Here is a 26,211-nt window from a genome sequence, read left to right as displayed (position 1 = left end):
ACCGGGTCAATGCTCAAGGGTTACCCCCAATGGAAGACAAAGTGAATGTGGTTACAGAGGCACCAGCCCCCTAGGAACACCTCCAAACTCAGGCCCTCCCTTGAGATGAATCATAGAATAGAATCATAGAATCCCTAGTGCAGAAGGAGGCCATTCGGCCCATTGAGTCTACACCGACCACAATCCCACCTAGGCCTTATCCCCATAACCCCACTTATTTACCCTGCTAACCCTTGACACTAAGGGGCAATTTGGCATGACCAATCAACCTAATCCGCATATCTTTGGACTGTGGGAGGAAACCGGAGCACCCGGAGGAAACCAACGCAGACACGGGGAGAATGTGCAAACTCCACACAGACTGTGATCCGAGGCTGAAATTGAACTCGGGTCCCTGGTGCTGTGAGGCAGCAGTTCTAACCACTGTGCCACTGTGCTACCCCTAAAATCAAATCCATTCTGGTAGCGGATGGTTAACTATTTCAGGCAGTTTCTCCCAAATCTATCAACATTCCTAACACCATTACATGTGCTGTTAAAGAAACACCAGAGATGATGTTGGAAAACATCACAAAAAGAGGCTTTTAACCAAGTAAGCATGCTTATTCGTGCATTTTGACAGCTCTGAGAAGATAGTAATTATGAGGCTATTAGGAGAGAATTAGGAAACATAGGTTGGACTAGGAGATTACAGGGACTGGGAACGTCCGACATGTGGAGTTTTTTCAAGGAGCAGCTACTGCGAGTCTGTGATAGGTATGTCCCTGTCAGGCAAGGAGGAATTGGTAGGGCTAGGGAACTGTGGTGCACCAAAAAAGTTTCTTTGTTGGTTAAAAAGAAAAAGGAGGCTTATGTTCGGATGAGACGTGAGCACTCGGGTAGTGCACTAGAAAGCTTTAGATTGGCTAAGAGGGAGTTGAAGAGCGAGCTTAGAAGGGCTAAAAGGGGACATGAGTAGACTTTGGCGGATAGGGTTAAAGAGAATCCTAAGGCGTTCTATAGGTATGTCAAGAACAGAAGGTTGGTTAGGGCAAGTTTAGGGCCAGTTATAGATGGCAGAGGGAAGTTATGTGTGGAACCGGAGGAGATTGGTGAAGCATTGAACCAATATTTCTCTTCGGTGTTCACGCAAGGGGACATGAATATAGCTGAGGAGGACACTGGGTTGCAGGGGAGTAGAATAGACAGTATTACAGTTGATAAGGAGGATGTGCAGGATATTCTGGAGGGTCTGAAAATAGATAAATCCCCTGGTCCGGATGGGATTTATCCAAGGATTCTCTGGGAGGCAAGAGAAGTGATTGCAGAGCCTCTGGCTCTGATCTTCAGGTCGTCGTTGGCCTCTGGTATAGTACCAGAAGATTGGAGGTTAGCGAATGTTGTCCCATTGTTTAAGAAGGGGAACAGAGACTTCCCCGGGAATTATAGACCGGTGAGTCTCACTTCTGTTGTCGGCAAGATGTTGGAAAAAATTATAAGGGATAGGATTTATAGTTATTTGGAGAGTAATGAATTGATAGGTGATAGTCAGCATGGTTTTGTGGCAGGTAGGTCGTGCCTTACTAACCTTATTGAGTTTTTTGAGAAAGTGACCAAGGAGGTGGATGGGGGCAAGGCAGTGGACGTGGTATATATGGATTTTAGTAAGGCGTTTGATAAGGTTCACCATGGTAGGCTTCTGCAGAAAATGCAGATGTATGGGATTGGGGGTGATCTAGGAAATTGGATCAGGAATTGGCTAGCGGATAGGAAACAGAGGGTGGTGGTTGATAGTAAATATTCATCATGGAGTGCGGTTACAAGTGGTGTACCTCAGGGATCTGTTTTGGGGCCACTGCTGTTTGTAATATTTATTAATGATCTGGATGAGGGTATAGTTGGGTGGATTAGCAAATTTGCTGATGACACCAAAGTCGGTGGTGTGGTAGACAGTGAGGAAGGGTGTCGTAGTTTGCAGGAAGACTTAGACAGGTTGCAAAGTTGGGCCGAGAGGTGGCGGATGGAGTTTAATGCGGAGAAGTGTGAGGTAATTCACTTTGGTAGGAATAACAGATGTGTTGAGTATAGGGCTAACGGGAGGACTTTGAATAGTGTGGAGGAGCAGAGGGATCTAGGTGTATGTGTGCATAGATCCCTGAAAGTTGGGAATCAAGTAGATAAGGTTGTTAAGAAGGCATATGGTGTCTTGGCGTTTATTGGTAGGGGGATTGAATTTAGGAGTCGTAGCGTTATGTTGCAACTGTACACAACTCTGGTGCGGCCGCACTTGGAGTACTGTGTGCAGTTCTGGTCCCCACATTACAGGAAGGATGTGGAGGCTTTGGAGAGGGTGCAGAGGAGGTTTACCAGGATGTTGCCTGGTATGGAGGGGAGATCCTATGAGGAGAGGCTGAGGGATTTGGGATTGTTTTCGCTGGAAAGGCGGCGGCTAAGAGGGGATCTTATTGAAACATATAAGATGATTAGAGGTTTAGATAGGGTGGATAGTGATAGCCTTTTTCCTCTGATGGAGAAATCCAGCACGAGGGGGCATGGCTTTAAATTGAGGGGGGGTAGTTATAGAACCGATGTCAGGGGTAGGTTCTTTACCCAGAGGGTGGTGAGGGATTGGAATGCCCTGCCAGCATCAGTTGTAAATGCGCCTAGTTTGGGGGCGTTTAAGAGATCCGTAGATAGGTTCATGGACGAAAAGAAATTGGTTTAGGTTGGAGGGTCACAGTTTTTTTTTTTTTTTTTTAACTGGTCGGTGCAACATCGTGGGCCGAAGGGCCTGTTCTGCGCTGTAATGTTCTATGTTCTACATGCGATGCATCACCATGTGGAGTTGGGCTGTGTTACCCACACAATGGATGGCGGCGGGTCCCAGAGATCCATCGGATATGTGTCAATAACTGTGTCAGATGTGGAAAGAGGATACTCCCAGATAGAAAAAGACCCAGCTGTTTCTTCAGCATTAAGAAGTTTCATTAATACATTTACGGAGATATTTTATGATCATCACAGACTATAAGACACAAATAGGGCTTTTCAAGCAGAACAGGATGATTCCAATTGCTTCTGCCAGTATACAGTGATGGACACTGTTTGTGTCAGCTTATTAGTATACCTTTGAACATCAGCCAGGGGTTCACTAGCCAACACAGACACCTTAAACCACTTACTGTTACCAAAAAGCTGTCATGATGTGGAGATGCCGGCGTTGGACTGGGGTAAATACAGTAAGAAGTCTAACAACACCAGGTTAAAGTCCAACAGGTGGGTTCGAGAACTCCCACCCACCTGACGAAGGGACAGCCTGTTCCGAAAGCTTGTGTGGCTTTTGCTACCAAATAAACCTGTTGGATTTTAACCTGGTGTTGTTAGACTTCTTATCAAAAAGCTGGCCAGCCCTTCTAGTACTGCAAGAGATTGTAATGGCCTTAAACTTTCTGGACTCGTTACCTGTGGCAGCACAATGAATTGGAGGCGGTGGTGTAGGGGTATTGTCTCTGGACTAGTAATCCAGAAATCTAAAGTAATTCTCTGGGGACCTTGGTTTGAATCCTGCCACGGCAGGTGGTGAAACTTGAATTCAATTTTTAAAAATTTGCAATTAAAAGTCTACTAATGACCACGAATCAATTGTCGTTAAAAACACATCTGAATTCACTAATATCGGGGATGCATTAGTGTAGTGCTTGTGTCACTGGACCAGCGATCAAGAAGCCCAGGATAATATTCTGGGAACATGGGTTCAAATCCCACTGTGGCACTTAGAAAGATAAGTTAATTAGTAAAATCTAGAATCTTCCAACAGCATTTAAAATATTCAATGGCAGAATTTAGATGGATTTTTATTAACATATGGTGGCACAGTGGTGCCTCACATTACCAGAGACCCGAGTTCAATTCCCAGCTTGGGTCAGTGTGTGGAGTTTACACATTCTCCCCATGGGTATACTCCGGTTGCTCCAGTTTCCTCCCGCAGTCCAAAAGACGTGCTGGTTCGATGCATTGGCCATTCTAAAAATTCTCCCTCAGTGTACCTGAACAGGCACCGGAGTGTGGCGGCTAGAGGATTTTCATGGTAACTTCATTGCAGCGCTAAGGTAAGCCTACTTGTGACACTAATAAATAAACTTAAAAACATTTTGGGCAGCATGGTGGCACAGTGGTTGGTATTGCTGCCTCACAGCACCAGAGACCTGGGTTTGATTCCCAGTAAGAAGTTTAACAACACCAGGTTAAAGTCCAACAGGTTTATTTGGTAGCAAAAGCCACACAAGCTTTCGGAGCTCTAAGCCCCTTCTTCAGGTGAGTGGGAATTCTGTTCACAAACAGAGCTTATAAAGACACAGACTCAATTTACATGAATAATCATGAACAATTTACAACAAATAAATTGAGTCTGTGTCTTTATATGCTCTGTTTGTGAACAGAATTCCCACTCACCTGAAGAAGGGGCTTAGAGCTCCGAAAGCTTGTGTGGCTTTTGCTACCAAATAAACCTGTTGGACTTTAACCTGGTGTTGTTAAACTTCTTACTGTGTTTACCCCAGTCCAACGCCGGCATCTCCACATTTTGATTCCCAGCCCAGGTCACTGTCTGTATGCACATTCTCCCTGTGTCTGCGTGGGTTTCCTTCAGTTTCCTCTCACAGTCCAAAGATGTGCGGGTTAGGTTGATTGGCCGTGCTAAATTGACTCTAATGTCAGGGGGATTAGCGGGGTAAACATGTGGGGTTACGGGAATAGGGCCTGAATGGGATTGCGGTCAGTGCAGATTCGATGGGCCAAATGGCCTCCTTCTGCACTGTAGGATTCTATCCTATGAAATTAAGCACTGGACTAATAGAGACCCGCTGTTATTGAAGATTAAACATATGATACTGCGTGGATGGCAGAATGAGAAAGCTTCAGAGGAAATGAAGCCTTAACAGCTCCGGATATATGAGCTTGGTTGTGAGGCTGGTGTCAGCCTTTGAGGAGCAAGAGTGGTTGTCCTCATACAGCGAGAGAGTTATTGCCTGAGGAATTACATCGTGCCAATCCAGGCATGACAATGATGAAAGTGTTAGCGAGAAGCTATATCTGCTGGCCTCGCATCAATGCTGATATAGAAAGGATTGTAAACAATGTGACCAGTAGCAGCTACAGCAGAAATTACCTGCTACAGCCCCCTTGAGAATGGCCAGGTTGGTCATGGGTGAGAGTTCACATGGTTTACATTGTGCCCAAAATTGGGCCAATGTTCCTTTTGTTAGTGGACACCCATTCAAAATGGATGGAGGTATTCAAAATGAAGTCCACAACTTCTTAGGCCACAGTGGATAAACTGCACCAATGTTTCTCCACCCACAGCGTACCAGAAGTACTCGTCTTAGACAATGGAATGGCATTCACAAGTGCCAAATTCCAGAAGTATGTGGCATCCAATGAAATAAAGCATATCTGAACAGTATCACATCACCCCTCTTCCAATGACTGCCAAGTGCAGACTTCCAAGGCTGGTATGGAGAAACCGTAACCTGCATCACTAGAAACCAAGATAGCATGGTTCCTGTTAGCTTATAGAACCACCCCACATACCACCACTCAAATATCTCCAGCCAAGCTGCTGATGGGTCAATGTGTGGGAATGTCAAAGATGATACAACTGAGTTCTTTAAGGAACACACAGACACATTCCTGTAAATCGGCACGGTAGCACAGTGGTTAGCACTGCTGCTTCACAGCTCCAGGGACCTGGGTTCGAATCCTGGCTCGGGTCACTGTCTGTGTGGAGTTTGCACATTCTCCCTGTGTCTGCGTGGGTTTCCTCCGGGTGCTCCGGTTACCTCCCACAGTCCAAAGATGTGTGGGCTAGGTTGATTGGTCATTCTAAATTGCCCCTTAGTGTCCTGGGATGCATAGGTTAGAGGGGTGAGTGGGTGGATATGTGGATAGGGCCTGGGTGGGATTGTGGTTGGTGCAGACTCAATGGGCCGAATGGCCTCTTTCTGCACTGTAGGATTCTATGATCCAAGCAATAACATTTACTTGTACAAGGACTGGTTATCCTACTGACAGCAAGATTATTAACACCCTAACTGCCAGCATGAGATGAGCAAAGGGCTATAATACACATTCAGTATTTATACATAGCTGGATAAATGCAAGTCATTCTATTTGGCAGTTGGATCAGGTGATGGGCATGTGACACATCGTCACAAGATCATAACAAGATTTACAGAGAACTGAGCAAACAAGATGTGATTACAAATGGAGTAATACCACATTGATCACAGCTGCTTGGCTTAATGAGGTTACAATTTCAACCAATTAACCCTTAGTTAACAGATATGCTCCCACAGGAAGCAGGTTGAGCCTGATAGTTCTGAATTTGGCGAGGAGGGTGGAGATTAAGTCAAGTTGTCAGAAAAGGAACCATGATTCATCAAAAGTGAAAAGAAACTTTGAGATAAACAATCCAATTTCATAGAATCTACAGTGCAGAAGGAGGCCATTTAGCCCACTGAGTCTGCACAGATGATAATTCCACCCAGGTCCTACCCCCGTAACCCCACATATTTACCCTCCTAATCCCCCTGACACTAGGGTCAATTTACCATGGCCAATCCACCGAACCTGCACATCTTTGGACTGTGGGAGGAAACCGGAGGAAACCCACGTAGACACAGGAGAAAGTGCAAACTTCACACAGACAGTGACCCAAGCTGAGAATCGAACCCAGGTCACTGGCGCTGTGAGGCAACAGTGCCAACCACTGTGTCACTCTGTAAAGAATTTTGGAAGCAGACCAAGTTGGGTCCCAGAGATCATTGAAGCCAGGGTGTGATAAACCACTGTTATGTGCTGATAACCACTATTATGTTCTGATGACTGGACACACCCCTACCGGTGCTGCCTGAGGCTCCTCCCCTGTTCACTGGGGTATAAAGGTGGCTGCTCCTCCCCTTCGCCTCATTCTGGTCCAGTCGCTTGGTTAGAGTTCACTGGAGTTTGTTCCCTTTTATAGTTAATAAAAGCCTATTATTCCAGATTCTGTCTCTGGGTGTTGATAGTGCATCACAGGGTAAGACCACTGTCCTATGAAGTGAGTGCAGAACAAGTTAATTGGGGGAGTCTGTGGGAAGGCTAAGGGACGTCTGGTAAGTGGGAGGCTTTCAAAAGTGTGTTAACCAGGGTTCAGGGTAAGCACATTCCTCTTAGAGTGAAGGACAAGGCTGGCAGAAGTAGGGAACCCTGGATGACTCGGGATATTGAGGCCCTGGTCAAGAAGGAGAAGGAGGCACATGACATGCAGAGGCAGCTGGGATCAAGTGAATCCCTTGAAAAATATAGGGAGTGTAGGAGTAGAGTTAAGAGAGAAATCAGGAGGGCAAAAAGGGGACACGAGATTGCTTTGGCAGACAAGGCAAAGGAGAAGCCAAAGAACTTCTACAAATACATAAAGGGCAAAAGAGTAACAAAGGAGAGAGTAGGGCCTCTTAAGGATCAACAAGGTCATCTATGTGCAGATCCACAAGAGATGGGTGAGATCCTAAATGTCTATTTCTCTTCAGATTTGCTGTTGAGAAAATCATAGATGTTAGGGAACTTGGGGAAATAAATAGTGATGTCTTGAGAAGTGTACATATCACAGAGAAGGAGATGCTGGAAGTCTTCGAGTGCATCAAGGTAGATTAATCCCTGGGACCTGATGAAGTGTATCCCAGGACATTGTGGGAGGCGAGGGAGGAAATTGCGGGTCCCCGAGCAGAGATATTTGAATCATCGATAATTACAGATGAGGTGCCTGAAGATTGGAGGATGGCAAATGTTGTGCCTTTGTTTAAAAAGGGCTGCAGAGAAAAGCCTGGGAACTGCGGGCCAGTGAGCCTCACATCTAGAACATAGAACATAGAACAGTACAGCTCAGAACAGGCCCTTCAGCCCATGATGTTGTGCCGAGCTTTATCTGAAACCAAGATCAAGCTATCCCACTCCCTATCATCCTGGTGTGCTCCATGTGCCTATCCAATAACCGCTTAAATGTTCCTAAAGTGTCTGACTCCACTATCACTGCAGGCAGTCCATTCCACACCCCAACCACTCACTGCGTAAAGAACCTACCTCTGATATCCTTCCTATATCTCCCACCACGAACCTTATAGTTATGCCCCCTTGTAATAGCTCCATCCACCCGAGGAAATAGTCTTTGAACGTTCACTCTATCTATCCCTTTCATCATTTTATAAACCTCTATTAAGTTTCCCCTCAGCCTCCACCACTCCAGAGAGAACAGCCCGAGCTCCCTCAACCTTTCCTCATAAGACCAACCCTCCAAACCAGGCAGCATCCTGGTAAATCTCCTCTGCACTCTTTCCAGCACTTCCACATCCTTCTTATAGTGAGGTGACCAGAACTGCACACACTATTCTAAATGTGGTCTCACCAAGGTCCTGTACAGTTGCAGCATAACCCCACGGCTCTGAAACTCCAACCCCCTGTTAATAAAAGCTAACACACTATAGGCCTTCTTCACAGCTCTATCCACTTGAGTGGCAACCTTTAGAGATCTGTGGATATGGACCCCAAGATCTCTCTGTTCCTCCACAGTTTTCAGAACCCTACCTTTGACCCGGTAATCCACATTTAAATTAGTCCTACCAAAATGAATCACCTCACATTTATCAGGGTTAAACTCCATTTGCCATTTTTCAGCCCAGCTTTGCATCCTATCTATGTCTCTTTGCAGCCTACAACAGCCCTCCACCTCATCCACTACTCCACCAATCTTGGTGTCATCAGCAAATTTACTGATCCACCCTTCAGCCCCCTCCTCTAAGTCATTAATGAAAACCACAAAGAGCAGAGGACCAAGCACTGATCCCTGTGGCACTCCGCTAGCAACATGCCTCCAGTCCGAAAATGTTCCATCCACCACCACCCTCTGTCTTCGATCAGATACAGTAAGAAGTCTCACAACACCAGGTTGAAGTTCAACAGATTTATTTGGTAGCAAATACCATAAGCTTTCGGAGCACTGCTCCTTCGTCAGATGGAGTGGAAATGTGCTCTCAAACAGTGCACAGACACAGAAATCAAGTTACAGAATACTAATTAGAATGCAAATCTCTACAGCCAAACAGGTCTTAAAGGTACAGACAATGTGGGTGGAGGGAGCATTCAACACAGGTTAAAGAGATGTGTATTGTCTCCAGACAGAACAGCTAGTGAGATTCTGCAAGACTAGGGGCAAGCTGTGGGGGTTACTGATAATGTGACATAAATTCAACATCCCGATTTAGGCTGTCCTCGTGTGTGCGGAACTTGGCTATCAGTTTCTGCTCAGCGACTCTGCACTGTCGTGTGTCGTGAAGGCCGCCTTGGAGAACGCTTACCTGAAGATCCAAGGTTGAATGCCCGTGACTGCTGAAGTGCTCCCCCACAGGAAGAGAACAGTCTTGCCTGGTGATTGTCGAGCGGTGTTCATTCATCCGTTGTCGTAGCGTCTGCATGGTTTCCCCAATGTACCATGCCTCGGGACATCCTTTCCTGCAGCGTATCAGGTAGACAACGTTGGCCGAGTTGCAAGAGTAGGTACCGTGTACCTGGTAGATGGTGTTCTCACGTGAGATGATGGCATCCGTGTCGATGATCCGGCACGTCTTGCAGAGGTTGCTGTGGCAGGGTTGTGTGGTGTCGTGGTCACTGTTCTCCTGAAGACTGGGTAGTTTGCTGCGGACAATGGTCTGTTTGAGGTTGCGTGGTTGTTTGAAGGCAAGAAGTTGGGGTGTGGGGATGGCCTTGGCGAGATGTTGGATTTATGTCACATTATCAGTAACCCCCACAGCTTGCCCCTGGTCTTGCAGAATCTCACTAGCTGTTCTGTCTGGAGACAATACACATCTCTTTAACCTGTGTTGAATGCTCCCTCCACCCACATTGTCTGTACCTTTAAGACCTGGCTGGCTGTAGAGATTTGCATTCTAATTAGTATTCTGTAACTTGATTTCTGTGTCTGTGCACTGTTTGAGAGCACATTTCCACTCCATCTGACGAAGGAGCAGTGCTCCGAAAGCTTATGGTATTTGCTACCAAATAAATCTGTTGGACTTTAACCTGGTGTTGTGAGACTTCTTACTGTGTTTACCCCAGTCCAACACCAGCATCTCCACATCATGACTTCGATCAGATAGCTAGTTACCTATCCAATCGGCCAACTTTCCCTCTATCCCACACCTCCTTACTTTCATCATAAGCCGACCACGGGTAAGTCCTGTGGTGGATAAGTTGTTGGAAGGTAAATCTCACAGGATCCAGGGTGAGGTAGCTAAATGGATACAAAATTGGCTTGATGACAGAAGCCAGAGGCTGGTTGTAGAGGGTTGTTTTTCCAACTGGAGGCCTGTGACCAGCGGTGTGCCTCAGGGATCAATGCTGGGTTCACTGTCATTTGTCATTTATATTAATGATTTGGATGAGAATATAGGGGGCATGATGATATGTTTGCAGATGACATCAAGATTGGTGGCATAGTGGACAGTGAAGAAAGTTACCTCCGATTGCAACGGGATCTTGATCAATTGGGCCAGTGGGCTGACGAATGGCAGATGGAGTTTAATTTAGATAAATGCGAGGTGATGCATTTTGGTAGATTGAACCAGGGCAGGACTTACTCAATGGTAGGGCGTTGGGGAGAGTTACAGAACAAAGAGATCTAGGGGTACAGGTTCATAGCTCCTTGAAAGTGGAGTCACAGGTGGACAGAGTGGTGAAGAAGGCATTCAGCATGCTTGGTTCCATCAGTCAGAACATTGAATACAGGAGTTGGGGCGTCTTGTTGAAATTGTACAAGACCACTTGGAATCCTGTGTACAGTTCTGGTCACCCTATTATAGAAAGGATATTATTAAATTAGAAAGAGTACAGAAAAGATTTACTAGGATGCTACCGGGACTTGATGGTTTGAGTTATAAGGAGAGGCTGGAAAGACTGGGAGTTTTTCTCTGGAGTGTAGAAGGCTGAGGGGTGATCTCATAGAAGTCTATAAAATAATAAGGTGCGTAGGTCAGCCAGATAGTCAATATCTTTTCCCAAAGATAGGGGAGTTTAAAACTAGAGGGCATAGGTTTAAGGTGAAAGGGGAGAGATACAAAAGTATCCAGAAAGGCAATTTTTTCACGCAGAGGGTGGTGAGTGTCTGGAACAAGCTGCCAGAGGTAGTAGTAGAGGCGGGTACAATTTTGTCTTTTAAAAAGCATTGACAGTTACATGGGTAAGATGGGTATAGAGGGATATGGGCCGAATGCAGGCAATTGGGACTAGCTTCAGGGTTTAAAAAAAAGGGCGTCATGGACAAGTTGGGCCGAAGGGCCTGTTTCCATGCTGTAAACCTCTATCTCTCTATGACTCAAAGTTTCTGTTGAAACAGATGGATCATTTGTGGTGACAGAACCATCCCTGATCCAATTGTGCCGTAGTGTTGTTTGTCTGATCAGCCAATGGCAGCCCAAGGTGCTGCTCCCAGTGAGAGTGAGGAGATAGTGGGAAGTGATGTGCTGGAACTAGGAAAGAGTGTGAGTAAAGCGAGTGGAACCCAAACCACCTCTACGGTTCAACCTCAGCCAGTTGAGCTACGTCCCTCACAGAGAAAGAGGAACATAGAACATAGAACATAGAAAGCCACAGCACAAACAGGCCCTTCGGCCCACAAGTTGCGCCGATCACATCCCCACCTCTAGGCCTATCTATAGCCCTCAATCCCATTAAATCCCATGTACTCATCCAGAAGTCTCTTAAAAGACCCCAACGAGTTTGCCTCCACCACCACTGACGTCAGCCGATTCCACTCACCCACCACCCTCTGAGTGAAAAACTTACCCCTGACATCTCCTCTGTACCTACCCCCCAGCACCTTAAACCTGTGTCCTCTCGTAGCAACCATTTCAGCCCTTGGAAATAGCCTCTGAGAGTCTACCCTATCCAGACCTCTCAACATCTTGTAAACCTCTATCAGGTCACCTCTCATCCTTCGTCTCTCCAGGGAGAAGAGACCAAGCTCCCTCAACCTATCCTCATAAGGCATGCCCCCCAATCCAGGCAACATCCTTGTAAATCTCCTCTGCACCCTTTCAATGGCTTCAACATCTTTCCTGTAATGAGGTGACCAGAACTGCGCGCAGTACTCCAAGTGGGGTCTAACCAGGGTCCTATAAAGCTGCAGCATTATCTCCCGACTCCTAAACTCAATCCCTCGATTAATGAAGGCCAGTACGCCGTACGCCTTCTTGACCGCATCCTCCACCTGCGAGGCCGATTTAAGAGTCCTATGGACCCGGACCCCAAGGTCCTTCTGATCCTCTACACTGCTAAGAATGGTACCCTTCATATTATACTGCTGCTTCATCCCATTGGATCTGCCAAAATGGATCACCACACACTTATCCGGGTTGAAGTCCATCTGCCACTTCTCCGCCCAGTCTTGCATTCTATCTATGTCTCGCTGCAACTTCTGACATCCCTCCAAACTATCCACAACACCACCTACCTTGGTGTCGTCAGCAAACTTACCAACCCATCCCTCCACTTCCTCATCCAGGTCATTTATGAAAATGACAAACAGCAAGGGTCCCAGAACAGATCCCTGTTCCTGACAGTCTGAATTTCTGATAAATTGTGTAAAAACTGTTCATTATTGCTGATATTTTTAAAAATTGTATAAGTTACATCAATGTACTGTGTAGTGAGGGATTTATAAGGGTTTGGATGTAGTAGCTAGCCCCTTTAAGGAGTGCGCATCAGAAGGTCATGTGACCTGATCACCCAATGGGGATTGAATGCAGGGATCTTAGGGCTTTTTGCAGTCAGATTGATTTTGGAGCTGAGAATGAGGAGATGAGTTACAGTGCTCTGCGTATAATTGTAAATAGTAATAAACCTGGTGTTGCTTGTTAGCTAGTTGGTGATCACCAATCACTGCATTTACTACTGTAACAATTGAATGGCCTCTTTTTAAGTTGCAGGATTGAATCTGACCATTTTTGCAGCTCCTAACATTTTCAAAAGCTTCTGCTCCACAATATTAGAATATTAATTCCTTTGGCAAAGTTAAAATAATGCACTACTCCACAACAAAAATGGGCAGTAATAAAGATATTCATTAGAAAGCACCAATGCTTTTAACTGTTGTATTTTTAATCCTTTTAGCTTTCGCGACAAGCTATTGCTAACAGAAATGAATGAGGGAGTGATGCGCGTTATCACACACGAGGCTTGAGATGCTCAAGGAAATAAAGGCTTTTATTTACTATTACAACAAAGCTACCATGTATAGTACACGATCCCAGACTGAGGGGTCCCAGACAGAGCAGGGACCTTTATACCTCTCCCAGGAGGCGGAGCCCAACTGGGATGTACCACAATAACTATAATACAGGTGTAACAGCCCAACCCTAACCCCAACAGCAACAAGTAGAACAACCCATCCCTAACCCCAACAGCAACATATATACATACTTGTAGTACTGGCCAGACCCTGGCTCAGTACTACCTGGTGGGAACCAACGATGGTTCACCACATTCACCCCTCCTTTGAAGACAAAGGCTGGTGGGGTACAAAAAAACAGAATAATTTGTCATCAGTCTATAAGTTCAGATGGTCAGGGGGACCGCACCGTCGTTGTGACCTCCTCAACACTGGCGATGACACCGGAGTAGGCACTCGCGGTGGCGTTCTCCCCAAGGCGATGTCCAACGATTCCTCCACAGTCTCACGGGCCGGCTGACCCCGAGGTGATGATAATCCGTTGAGTTACGACACGCCCTGAAGTGGTGACCATCTCCTGGACTCAGGCAAGCTGTACACGGGAGTAAAAGGGTTAAGTAATGGTCCCGATGCTGCCCGTGCTGTGTCAGGAGGGGAAACAATAGTTGTGGGGTCTCTAACAGGAGGTATGGGAGCGACAGGGGTTTCTACGTCCCCTGCTGGCGCCAGGTCTCGAATCGAGACTGTGTCCTCTCGCCCGTCAGGGTATGCCACATAGGCATACTGAGGGTTGGCGTGGAGGAGATGGACCTGTTCGACCAACGGGTCGGACTTACGGGCCCTTACATGTCGCCGCAGGAGGACAGGTCCTGAGTACGTCAACCAAGACGGTAATGAGGTCCCAGAGGAAGACTTCCGAGGGAATGAAAACAGCCTCTCATGAGGAGTAGCGTTGGTTGCCGTACACAGGAGTGAGCGTATGGAATGGAGCGCATCAGGGAGCACCTCTTGCCAACGGGAGACTAGAAGGCTTTTTGACTTCAACGCCAGTAAGACAGCCTTCCAGACTGTAGCATTCTCACGTTCCACCTGTCCGTTACCCCTAGGGTTGTAGCTCGTGGTTCTACTAGAGGCAATCCCGTATGAGAGCAGGTATTGCCTCAAGTCATCGCTCATGAACGACGAGCCCCTATCGCTGTGAATGTAGCAGGGGTACCCGAACAGAGTAAAAAGATCACGGAATGCCTTGATAACTGCGGCAGCGGATGTATCAGAGCAGGGAATAACAAAAGGGAATCTCGAGTACTCATCAATGATGTTGAGGAAGTACACATTCCGATCTGTCGAGGGAAGGGGGCCCTTAAAGCCGACACTCAGTCTTTCGAAAGGACGAGTGGCCTTGACTAGTTGTGCCCGGTCAGGTCGGTAAAAGTGCGGTTTGCATTCCGCGCATACCTGACAACTTCTCGTTATGGACCTGACATCCTCCACCGAGTAGGGCAGATTGCGGGCTTTTACGAAGTGGTAGAGCCGAGTGACCCCAGGATGACATAGGTCATTATGGAGAGCCTGCAAACGGTCCTCCTGTATACTGGCGCATGTTCCACGCGACAGGGCATCCGAGGGCTCGTTGAGTTTCCCTGGACGATACATGATGTCGTAATTATAGGTGGAGAGTTCGATTCTCCACCTCAAGATCTTGTCGTTCTTGATCTTGCCCCGCAGCGTGTTATTGAACATGAACGCCACGGACCGCTGGTCCGTGATCAGGGTGAACCGTTTTCCCGCCAAGTAATGGCGCCAATGCCTGACGGCCTCCACAATGGCCTGGGCCTCCTTTTCCACTGCTGAATGTCGAATTTCGGGGCCTTGGAGGGTGCGGGAAAAAAAGGCGATGGGCCTGCCCGCCTGGTTAAGTGTGGCGGCCAGGGCGAAATCAGATGCATCGCTCTCCACCTGAAAGGGGATGGACTCATCAACAGCGTGCATCGTGGCTTTCGCGATGTCGGCTTTTAGTTTATCAAAGGCCAATCGAGCCTCTGGTGTTAGGGGAAAAGAGGTGGACTTGATGAGCGGACGGGCTTTGTCCGCGTAATTGGGAACCCACTGTGCATAGTAAGAGAAGAAGCCTAAGCATCTTCTCAGTGCTTTTGCGCTAGTGGGCAGGGGAAGTTCAAGGAGGGGACGCATACGGTCTGGATCAGGGCCAATGGCCCCGTTTTCCACCACGTATCCGAGGATGGCTAAACGGAGCGTACGAAATACACACTTCTCCCTGTTGTAGGTCAGATTCAGGCGAGATGCAGTGCGTAGGAACTTAAGGAGATTTGTGTCGTGGTCCTGCTGGTCATGGCCGCAGATGGTGACGTTATCCAGGTACGGGAAGGTAGCCCTGCAGTCCGTTATGGTCCACCATTCGGTCCATAGCATGCTGGAAGACCGAGACCCCATTGGTGACACCAAAAGGAACCCTGAGAAAGTGATACAAGCGACCATCCGCCTCAAAAGCCGTGTATTGTCGGTCCTCTGGGCGAATGGGGAGTTGGTGGTAGGCGGACTTGAGGTCTATGGTGGAGAACACCCGGTACTGCGCAATCTGGTTGACCATGTCAGATATGCGCGGGAGGGGATACGCATCCAGCTGCGTGTATCTATTAATGGTCTGACTATAGTCAATGACCATCCGGGGTTTGTTCCCACTCTTGACCACCACGACCTGCGCTCTCCATGGACTAGCGCTAGATTGTATGATCCCTTCCTTGAGGAGCCGCTGAACTTCAGATCGAATGAAGATCCGATCCTCAGCGCTGTAACATCTACTCTTAGTCGCGATGGGCTTGCAGCCTGGCACAAGATTCTGGAACAGGGAGGGTGTGGTAATCTTCAGCGTCGAGAGGCTACAGGCGGGGCGCATTGGGCAATTTGGAAGCTGCTGTTCTCCCACTGAAAGCGGAGGGTGTGACCCACCGTACTGTAGGGTTACACTCTTCAAGTGGACCATGAAATTTAGTCCGAGGAGTATTGGCGCGCAAAGGTGCGGTAACACCAGGAGGTTGAAGCGCTCGTAAACCGTGCCCTGCACCGTTAAATTTACCACGCAACTCCCTAGCACGGTGACAGACCGGGACCTTGATGCCATCGAAATCGTCTGTTTGACAGGTTGGATCTGGAGGCCACACCGCTTCACAGCGTCTGGGTGAATAAAACTCTCAGTGCTCCCGCTGTCAAACAGACAATAAATCAAGTGTTTGTTTACCTGAATGTCCACCATAGACTTGTCGAGTCTGTGAGGCTTGGCCTGGTCCAGGATGATCGACGCCACTGTTGGTTCGTGAGCGCCACTGCAGGCAGCTGAGATAGATGAAGATGACCCCTGCTGGTCGTTCGCGGTCGGTGCCGACCAACATGGCTACTCCCATGGGTCGCACGTGGGTGATGGCACCAAAATCAGCGACCCCTGGTGGTCGCGCATCTCTTGCGACTCCGTCGACTGTAATGGCGGCGTCCTGGCCTCGCACGTGGACGAAACCCTCGACGATGCCGACGACGAAGAACCGGGCTCCGGGGAGTCGCAGGCCGCACTGCTGTTCCTGGAAGTAAGTTTGGATCGGCATACCTTCGAATAGTGCCCCTTCTTACCGCAGGCAGAGCACAACACAGCTTTAGCGGGACATCGCTGCCGAGTGTGCTTCACTCCCCCACAGAAGTAACACCGCGGGCCGCCCGGAGTTGCTGCCGTCGTCAGGCCCGAGTGTGGGCACGCAATCACGCAGATGTTCAAACCCGAGGGACGAGGAGGGATCAGCGACTGCTCCTGCCACGTTGTCTCCACGTGGTCTTCGGGATACAATACTAGGCTTTTGGAGGCCGTCTCCAACGTATCCGCTAGTTCTATCGACTGAGTGAGATCAAGATTACCTTGCTCCAACAGTCTGAGTCGGATGTAAGATGATCCGATTCCCGCCACAAACGCATCTCGAGCGAGGTCGTTCATGTTCTGGTCTGCCGATACTGCTTTGCAGTTACAGCCCCTGGCTAGCTGTAGGAGCTCGTTCGCGTACTCTTCCGTCGTTTCGCCGGGCTGCCGTCGTCGAGTGGCTAAGAGGTATCGAGCATGCATCTCATTTGGCGGTTTAATGTCACGCTTCTTAAGAAGCTCGAGGGCCCTTGTGTAGTCGGTGGCCGCACGGATCGCGAGGTAGACAGTGTCGCTTACCCTCGCGTGGAGGACCCGGAGTCTGTCGTCGTCTGTGGTGACCGCTGCGGAGGCTGCCAGGTAGTCCTCAAAACATTTCAGCCAGTGGTCGAAGGTGTTCGAGGCACCCGCCGCACGTGGGTCCAGTGTAAGACGTTCGGGTTTTAACATTTGCTCCATACTCTCCGTATCGTTTTCTTTTTTTTTAACGACGAGAGTTTAATTAACAGTAAATAAAATTGATGCGCGTTATCACACACGAGGCTTGAGATGCTCAAGGAAATAAAGGCTTTTATTTACTATTACAACGAAGCTACCATGTATAGTACACGATCCCAGACTGAGGGGTCCCAGACAGAGCAGTGACCTTTATACCTCTCCCAGGAGGCGGAGCCCGACTGGGATGTACCATAATAACTATAATACAGGTAGAACAGCTCAACCCTAACCCCAACAGTAACAAGTAGAACAACCCATCCTTAACCCCAACAGCAACATATATACATACTCGTAGTACTGGCCAGACCCTGGCTCAGTACTATCTAGTGGGAACCAACGATGGTTCACCACAGGGATATTCTTGTTTTATAAAGCAGAGTATAGAGAAAACCCATTGCTGGAGAAACTCAGCAAGTCTGGCAGCATCTGTGGAGAAAGAAAAACAGAGTCTTCTGGGATCACCCACTTAAATACCCACGCATAAACTAACACGGCACTATGTCATTCTTAATGTTTTTTTATTCATTCATGGGACATGGGCGTCGCTGGCTGGCCAGCATTTAATACCCATCTCTAGTTGCCCTTGAGAAGGTGGTGATGAGCTGCCTTCTTGAATCGCTGCAGTCCATGTTTTGTGGGTTGTCCCACAATGCTGTTAGGGAGGGAATTCCAGGATTTTGACCCAGTGACTGCGAAGGAATGGTGATATATTTCCAAGTCAGGATGGTGAGTGGCTTGGAGGGGAACTTGCAGGTGGTGGTGTTCCCAGGTATCTGCTGCCCTTGTCCTTCTAGATGGAAGTGGTCATGGGTTTGGAAGGCGTTTGCTAAGGATCTTTGGTGAATTGTTGCAATGCATCTTGTAGATGGTACACACTGCTGCTACTGAGCGTCGGTGGTGGAGGGATTGAATGTTTGTAGATGTGGTGCCAATCAAGCGGGGCTGCTTTGTCCTGGATGTCATAGAATCATAGAAACCCTACAGTGCAGAAGGAGGCCATTCGGCCCATCGAGTCTACACCGACCACAATCCCACCCAGGCCCTACCCCCATATCCCTACATATTTACCCGTTAATCCCTCTAACCTACACATCTCCGGACACTAAGGGGAAATTTTAGCATGGCCAATAAACCTAACCCGCACATCTTTGGACTGTGGGAGGAAACTGGAGCACCCGGAGGAAACCCACGCAGACACGAGGCAAATGTGCAAACTCCACACAGACAGTGACCCAAGCCGGGAATTGAACCCAGGTCCCTGGAGCTGTGAAGCAGCAGTGCTAACAACTGTGCTACCGTGCCGCCCTTAATGTGTCAAGCTTCTTGAGTGTTGTTGGAGCTGCACCCATCCAGGCAAGTGGGGAGCATTCCATCACACTCCTGATTTGTGCCTTGTAGATGGTGGTTAGGCTTTGGGGAGTCGGAAGGTGAGTTACTCGCCGCAGTATTCCCAGCCTCTGAGCTGCTCTTGTAGCCACTGTGTTTCTGTGGTGAGTCCAGTTGAGTTTCTGGTCATTGGAACCCCAAGGATGTTGACAGTGGGGGATTCAATAATGGTTACACCATTGAATGTCAAGGGGTGGTGCTTAGGGTGTCTCTTATTGGTGATGGTCATTGCCTGGCATTTGTGTGGCGCGAATGTTACTGCCACTTGTCAGCCCAAGCCTGGATATTGTCCAAATCTTGCTGCGTTTGAACATTGACTGCTTCAGTATCTGAAGAGTCACGAATGGTGCTGAACATTATGCAATCATCGACAAACATGCTCAGTTCTGACCTTATGATGGAGGGAAGGTCATTGATGAAGGAGCTGAAGATTGTTAGGCCTAGGGCACTACCCTGAGGGACTCCTGCAGAGATGTCTCGGAGCAGAGATGACCTCCACAACCACAACCATCTTCCTATGCATCAGGTATGACTCCAACCAGCGGACAGTTTGCCCCCTGACACCCATTGATTCCAGTTTCGCTAGGGTTCCTTGATACAACACTCAGTTGAATGTGGCCTTGATGTCAAGGGCTGCCACTCTCACCTCGCCTCTTTTAGCTCTTTTGTCCATGTTTGAACCAAGGCTATAATGAGGTCAGGAGCTGAGTGAACCCTGGTGAAACCCAAACTGGGCGTCACTGAGCAGGTTATTGCTGAGCAAGTGCTGCTTGATAGCACTGTTGATGACCCCTTCCATCACTTTACTGATCTACCCAATCGACTGATTGAGTAGTAATTAGGCGTGTTGGATTTGTCCTGCTTTTTGTGTACAGGACATACAAGGGCAATTTTCCACATTGTTGGGTAGATGCCAGTGTTGTAACTGTACTGGAAGAGCTTGGCTAGGGGAGTGGCAAGTTCTGGAGCACAAGTCTTCAGTAGTATTGCCGGAATGTTATCAGGGCCCATTGCCTTTGCAGTATCCAGTGCCTCCAACCATTTCTTGTTGAGACTTTGTAGCGATTGTTACATTTTAGAGGGCAGTTGAGAGTCAACCACATTGCTGTGGCTCTGGAGTCACATGTAGGCTAGACCAGGTAAGAACAGCAGATTTCCTTCCCTAAAGGACATCAGTGAACCAGATAGGTTTTTCTGACAACCGACAACAGTATCATGTAGACTCTAAATTCCAGATATTTTTTATTGAATTCAAACTCCGCCATCTGCCGTGGCGGGATTCAAACGCAGGTCCCCAGAACATTATCTAGGTTCCTGGATTAATAGTGGAGCGATAATACCACTAGACCATCACCTCCCCATGTTAATGATCCATGCTGCATACATCAGACCATATTTGGAATCAAATGCTAACAATGGTTACCATAATTGTACTCGGACCTTTCTGGGATTCTTTGGTCAATTGATTGGTGAATCCTGAAAGAAAATAAAGTAACAGGCACAATTGAGGGGAAGGTTGAAGAGCAAGGACAGGGCAGAGGATAATGGGCCCAGAAACAGGAGAAGCAGCAGGGCTCAGAATTTCTCTGCCTGGGCCTGGTGGGCACTGGTCAGGTCAGGGAGCGTCAGCTGGTGGGGCTTGTCAGGTTGTATCTTCGGAGTCAGGTAGTTGTGGGGAGGAGGTGGGGGGAAATATTTGACTGTCACTTAGAGTTTCTTGGAGGGTCGTGGGGAACAGGGAAATTGCCCATTGGAGGTTCAAATATCCCAGGCAATTCCCAAGGAGTCAGGAAATTAGGACTTCTGAGAAGTTCCACAGTGTGTCTTTGGGATATATCCAGAGACTGGAAGATCTGGGTCATTGTCTCTGGTCTCCAGCATCATCTTTTCTCCCCTGACACTGACTATCCTTCTCACTAACAACTGACTGAGGGCGGACCACATTATTTGGAACCTTGGTGTTTTGCTTGTAGAGCAAGACAAGAATTGTCATCAATATATTCATGACACCAGGAATTGGTCCAGCGCTTCCCATAAGCTCTGAGGCGCTGTGTATAAAAGGTATTTATTAAGTTGTGTAATACAGTGCAGTGTTGTTTATTTTAACCAAAATATAGTGGCATTGTGTTTAGCATTACTGCCTCGCAGCTCCAGGAACCTGGGATCGATTCTGGCCTTGGGTGACTGTGTGGAGTTTGCAAGTTCTCCCTGTGTCTGCGTGGGTTTCCTCCGGGTGCTCCGGTTTCCTCCCGCAGTCCAAAGATGTGCAGTTTAGGTGGTTTGGCCATGCTAAATTGCCTCTTTGTGTCCCAAGATGTGTAGGTTAAGGGGATGGGTGGGAGGAATGTGTGGGGTTACGGGAATAGGGCTGGGGGTGGGCCTGAGTAAAATGCTCTATCGGAATGTCAGTGCAGATTTGATGGGCCGAATGGCCTCTTTCTGCACTGTAGGAATTCTATGATTTGATTCTATTCCAAGGCTGAGCCCCTCCTTGAGTAATCGTCCTGATATCTCCATATCCCATGGCTTGGTCTCAGATATCATTAAAGAACTCGTGGGGAAGCACATTTTTCTGTCTTAAAGGTGTAGAAATACACACTGGAATTGTATTCAATTGAAAGTCTATCCCTGTTTTTTTCAGACACCGTTGGTTTGAGTGTTGGGAACAGTTTTGAGGATGACCTGAGTCTTGGAGCTGAGGGTAAGTTGACATTTTCCTTTTTGCTAAAGAGTTTGAATCTGTAGCTCGGTGAATCCACATTCCTCACTCCTCCACCTAAATCTAAGGTTTGTGTTGAGTCCATCCAGCTGGAGAAAATAGTGAAGGCTCAGATTTATAAAACAAACAACAGTCTCTTCACTTCAATCAGTACCATATTCACAAAGACTGTTCCCATAACTTCTGAGCTACAGTTATACTGTAAAAAACCTTGGAACGCTGTTGCTTTTGTTCCTTTAGTTTCCTTTCCCATTTTAATTCATCCAGTGCCTTTTCTGAGAAACTCCATTCTGTATCATGCTGCTACTGCTGCCTCTATAACTGCGAATCATATTTCTTAAAACTACCAGAACTGGGGCAATGACAATCACAAACTACTCAAATCTGATTCTTACATATTGCAACGATCTGTATTTAAGAAGCTCCAATATCATATGAAGGTGTTTCAATCTGGAAGATCTAGCTTTCACATCAGCAGAGTTCACTCAAATCAAACAGTTCTTTGGGATTAGCATTTACGAAGAATGTGGTGGTACATTCAGACACAGTGGCTCCATATACCTTGTTAGTCTGGAAGTATTATTTACAGTTGTAAAGTTTGGCACAGCAATTCAATGGTCAAGGCAAATAATTGAACTGAATCAATGTGATAACCATTGTATTGTCTGATGATTTCTGCCACCTCTTCACCGCTGAAAGAGTCACCATTTCATCAATGTCAGGTTTGCAAGGCTGTGTTAGGGTCTAATTCAAAGGCTCCATGGAATGCTGGGAGACAAGGTTTGGCAACATTTCTGCAAATTTGTTAATCCCCCTTACCTCACATCGTAATCTGGTAGAAATATTTGGCAAGGTGTTCACTGTTCTTAAGTAATGTTTAGATTCATTAACATAAGGCCTGACACTCGCTTTCAAGTGAATAATTAACAAGGTAAGGTATCTTATTTAAATAACCAGGAACTAAACAAATAACATGTTAACTAAGGTACGTTTCGACTGAAATACTGTTCGAATAATACAAGGAATGTTCATTACCAAAACAGTAATAACAGAAGGTTAGTCACTCTCAAGAATAACATATACCCAGGTCTGATGGCGTTCAGAAGCTTTGGAGTTCTTTGGTAGTTTCCGTTGTCTGTAAGGTCTTTCTGACTCAGTACCCTTCTGTTCGATAGCTGGATAATTCTCTTCAGAGATGTTTAAACTAGCAGAGGTGGAGAGCTGCTCCAGAAATGAATGTTGGCTTTTTTGACTGGCTGCCCTGACCTCTGGAGATGTTTTTCTAAGATGTTCTTATAGAGTCATAGAGGATTACAGCATAGAAACAGGCCCTTCGGCCCAGCTTGTCCATGCCGCCCTTTTTTTAAAAACGCCAAAGCTATTCCCAAATGCCAGCATTTGGCCCATATCCCTCTCTATCCATCTTACCCATGAAACTGCCTAAATGCTTTTTAAAAGACAAAATTGTACCCGCCTCTACTACTACCTCTGGCAGCTTGTTCCAGACACACCACACTCTGTGTGAAAAAATTGCCCCTCTGGACACTTTTGTATTTCTCCCCTCTCACCTTAAACCTATGCCCTCTAGTTTTAGACTCTCCTACCTTTGGGAAAAGATATTGACTATCCAGCTGATCTGTGCCCCTCACTATTTTATAGACCTCTATAAGATCACCCCTCAGCCTTCTACGCTGCAGAGAAAAAAGTCCCAGTCTATCCAGCCTCTCCTAATAACTTAAACAATCAAATCCCAGTCGTATCCTAGTAAATCTTTTCTGCACTCTTTCTAGTTTAATAATATTCTTTCTATAATAGGGTGACCAGAACTGTACACAGTATTCCAAGTGTGGCCTTACCAATGTCTTGTACAACTTCAACAAGACGTCCCAACTCCTGTATTCAATGTTCTGACCAATGAAACCAAGCATGCTGAATGCCTTCTTCACCACTCTGTCCATCTGTGACTCCACTTTCAAGGAGCTATGAACATGTACCCCTAGATCTCTTTGTTCTGTAACTCTCCCCAATGCCCTACCATTAACTGAGTAAGTCCTGCCCTCGTTCAATCTACCAAAATGCATCACCTTGCATTTGTCTAAATTAAACTCCAGCTGCCATTCGTCAGCCCACTGGCCCAATTGATCAAGATCCCGTTGCAATCAGAGATAATTTTTCTTCACTTTCCGAAAAGGCTGTTGCTTTGGTCTTTATACCTGCTGTGACCACACAATCTTCTTACCCCAGGATTGGTTTGAGACTGTAAACAACAGCAAATTTAAAGCTGATAGGTTCCTTTTAGCTGAGTGTTTTCTTTAAACTCAAGGGCTAACAAAATGCAAAGCCCTGCAGAGCCGGTTACCAAGGCAACCCTCATGCCTTTGGTCCCTTGAAACAAATGTTGCAACCTGGAGTCTGCGTACTCTGCATTTTAGCACAGAACTCAAAAACAGCTTTTAAAGGGACCACGCACAATTTTATTTCCCTCTAACATATCTTAACAATTCTTTTATATCTTTATAAACATTCTTTATATCTTTACAAACTCAACTTCACAACAAATTATCCATTACTTTGTTGTGGTCTCAAATGATGTCAGTTTTTAAGTAGAATGGACTACTAGATTCATGGCTTATCAGAATATCAGGGACTTTTAAACAAACTTCTCTTGCTCTTGCTGAGACAAGACTTCACTCCTTTCCTCTAATTCCCAGCACTCCTTTCCTCTCACTCCCGACGATGCAACAACAATAATCTCTCCCTCAATGTCAGTAAAATGAAGGAGATAGTCATTGACTTCAGGAAGCACAGTGGAGGACATGCCTCTATCTACATCAACGGGGATAAAGTGGAAATGGTTGAGAGCTTCAAGCTTCTAGGTGTCCAGATCACCAACAACCTGTCCTGATCCCTCCACTCTGATGCTATAGTTAAGAAAGCCCACCAACGCCTCTACTTTCTCAGGCGGCTAAGGAAATTCAGCATGTCCACTATGACCCTCACTAATTTTTACAGATGCACCATAGAAAGCATCCTTTCCAGATGTATCACAGCTTGGTATAGCTCCTGCTCTGCCAAACACCACTACTACAAAGGGTTGTGAATGTAGCCCAATCCATCACGCAAACCAGCCTCCCATCCATTGGCTCCAACTATGCTTCCAGCTACCTCTAATGCATTTACATCCCTCCTCAACTAAGGGGACTAGAACTATGCGCAGACTCCAGTTGCGGTCTCACTAATTTCCTATACAGTTGCAACAGCACCTATTCTGTTCCATTAGCAATGAATACCAAAATTCCATTTGCCTTTCTTATTACCTGCTGCACCTGAACACTAACTACAGTGATTCATGCATGAGAACACCCAGATCCCTCTGCACTGAAGCATTTTGAAATTTATCACCATTTAGATAATAAGTTGCCTTTTTATTCTTTCTTCAAAATGGATACCCTGACATTTATCCATGTTAAATTCCATCTACCAAATGTTGGCCCACTCACATAACCTATCCATATCCATCTGGAGATTTTTTTTCATTCATTTGTGGGACATGGGCATCGCTGGCTGGCCAGCATTTATTGCCCATCCCTAATTACCCTTGAGAAGGTGGTGATGAGCTGCCTTCTTGAATCGCTGCAGTCCACGTTCTGTGGGTTGACCCACAATGCTGTTAGGGAGGGAGTTCCAGGATTTTGACCCAGCGACTGTGAAGGAACGGCGATATATTTCCAAGTCAGGGCAGTGAGTGGCTTGGAGGGGAGCTTGCAGGTGGCAGTGTTCCCATGTATCTGCTGTCCTTGTCTTTCCAGATGGAAGTGGTTGTGGGTTTGGAAGGTGCTGTCTAAGGATCTTTGGTGAATTGCTGCAGTGCATCTTGTAGATGGTACACACTGCTGTTACTGAGCGTCGGTGGTGGAGGGAGTGGATGTTTGTGGATGTGGTGCCAATCAAGTGGGCTGCTTTGTCCTGGATGGTGTCGAGCTTCTTGAGTGTTGTTGGAGTCGCACCCATCCAGGCAAGTGGGGAGTATTCCATCACACTCCTGACTTGTGCCTTGTAGATGGTGGACAGGGTTTGGGGAGTCAGGAGGTGAGTTACTCGCGGCAGTATTACCAGCCTCTGACCTGCTCTTGTAGCCACTGTGTTTATGTGGTGAGTCCAGTTGAGTTTCTGGTCAATGGTAACCCCAAGGATGTTGACAGTGGGGATTCAGTGATGGTAACACCGCTGAATGTCAAGGGGCGGTGGTTAGAGTGTCTCCTATTGGTGATGGACATTACCTGGCATTTGTGTGGCACGAATGTTCCTTACCACCTGTCAGCCCAAGCCTGAATATTGTCCAGATCTTGTTGCATTTGAACATGGACTGCTTCAGTATCTGAGGAGTCCCAAATGGTGCTGAACATTGGAACAACTTTATTTTGATTGCACAATGTGAATGAAGACTGAGATAAAGTATTT

At 47.0% G+C, this 26,211-nt stretch overlaps 1 protein-coding gene across 5 annotated transcripts in view; it reads left to right on the top strand.

Moving 5' to 3' along the window:
- The window catches only part of tespa1 (thymocyte expressed, positive selection associated 1), a 160,312-nt gene that overhangs the window by 36,625 nt on the left and 97,476 nt on the right, over positions 1-26,211 (top strand). For all 5 annotated transcript variants that reach the window (XM_078199226.1, XM_078199223.1, XM_078199228.1 and 2 more), the window contains one exon: positions 21,673-21,732. In XM_078199226.1, the coding sequence (XP_078055352.1) occupies positions 21,673-21,732 (60 nt within the window). The remainder of the gene's footprint in view (positions 1-21,672; positions 21,733-26,211) is intronic.

Source organism: Mustelus asterias, chromosome 27 (assembly GCF_964213995.1).
Source record: "Mustelus asterias chromosome 27, sMusAst1.hap1.1, whole genome shotgun sequence".
In the NCBI taxonomy this organism is placed as follows: domain Eukaryota; kingdom Metazoa; phylum Chordata; class Chondrichthyes; order Carcharhiniformes; family Triakidae; genus Mustelus; species Mustelus asterias.
Note: the sequence above shows the minus strand (reverse complement) of the source record. Positions and strands in the feature narration are given on the sequence as shown.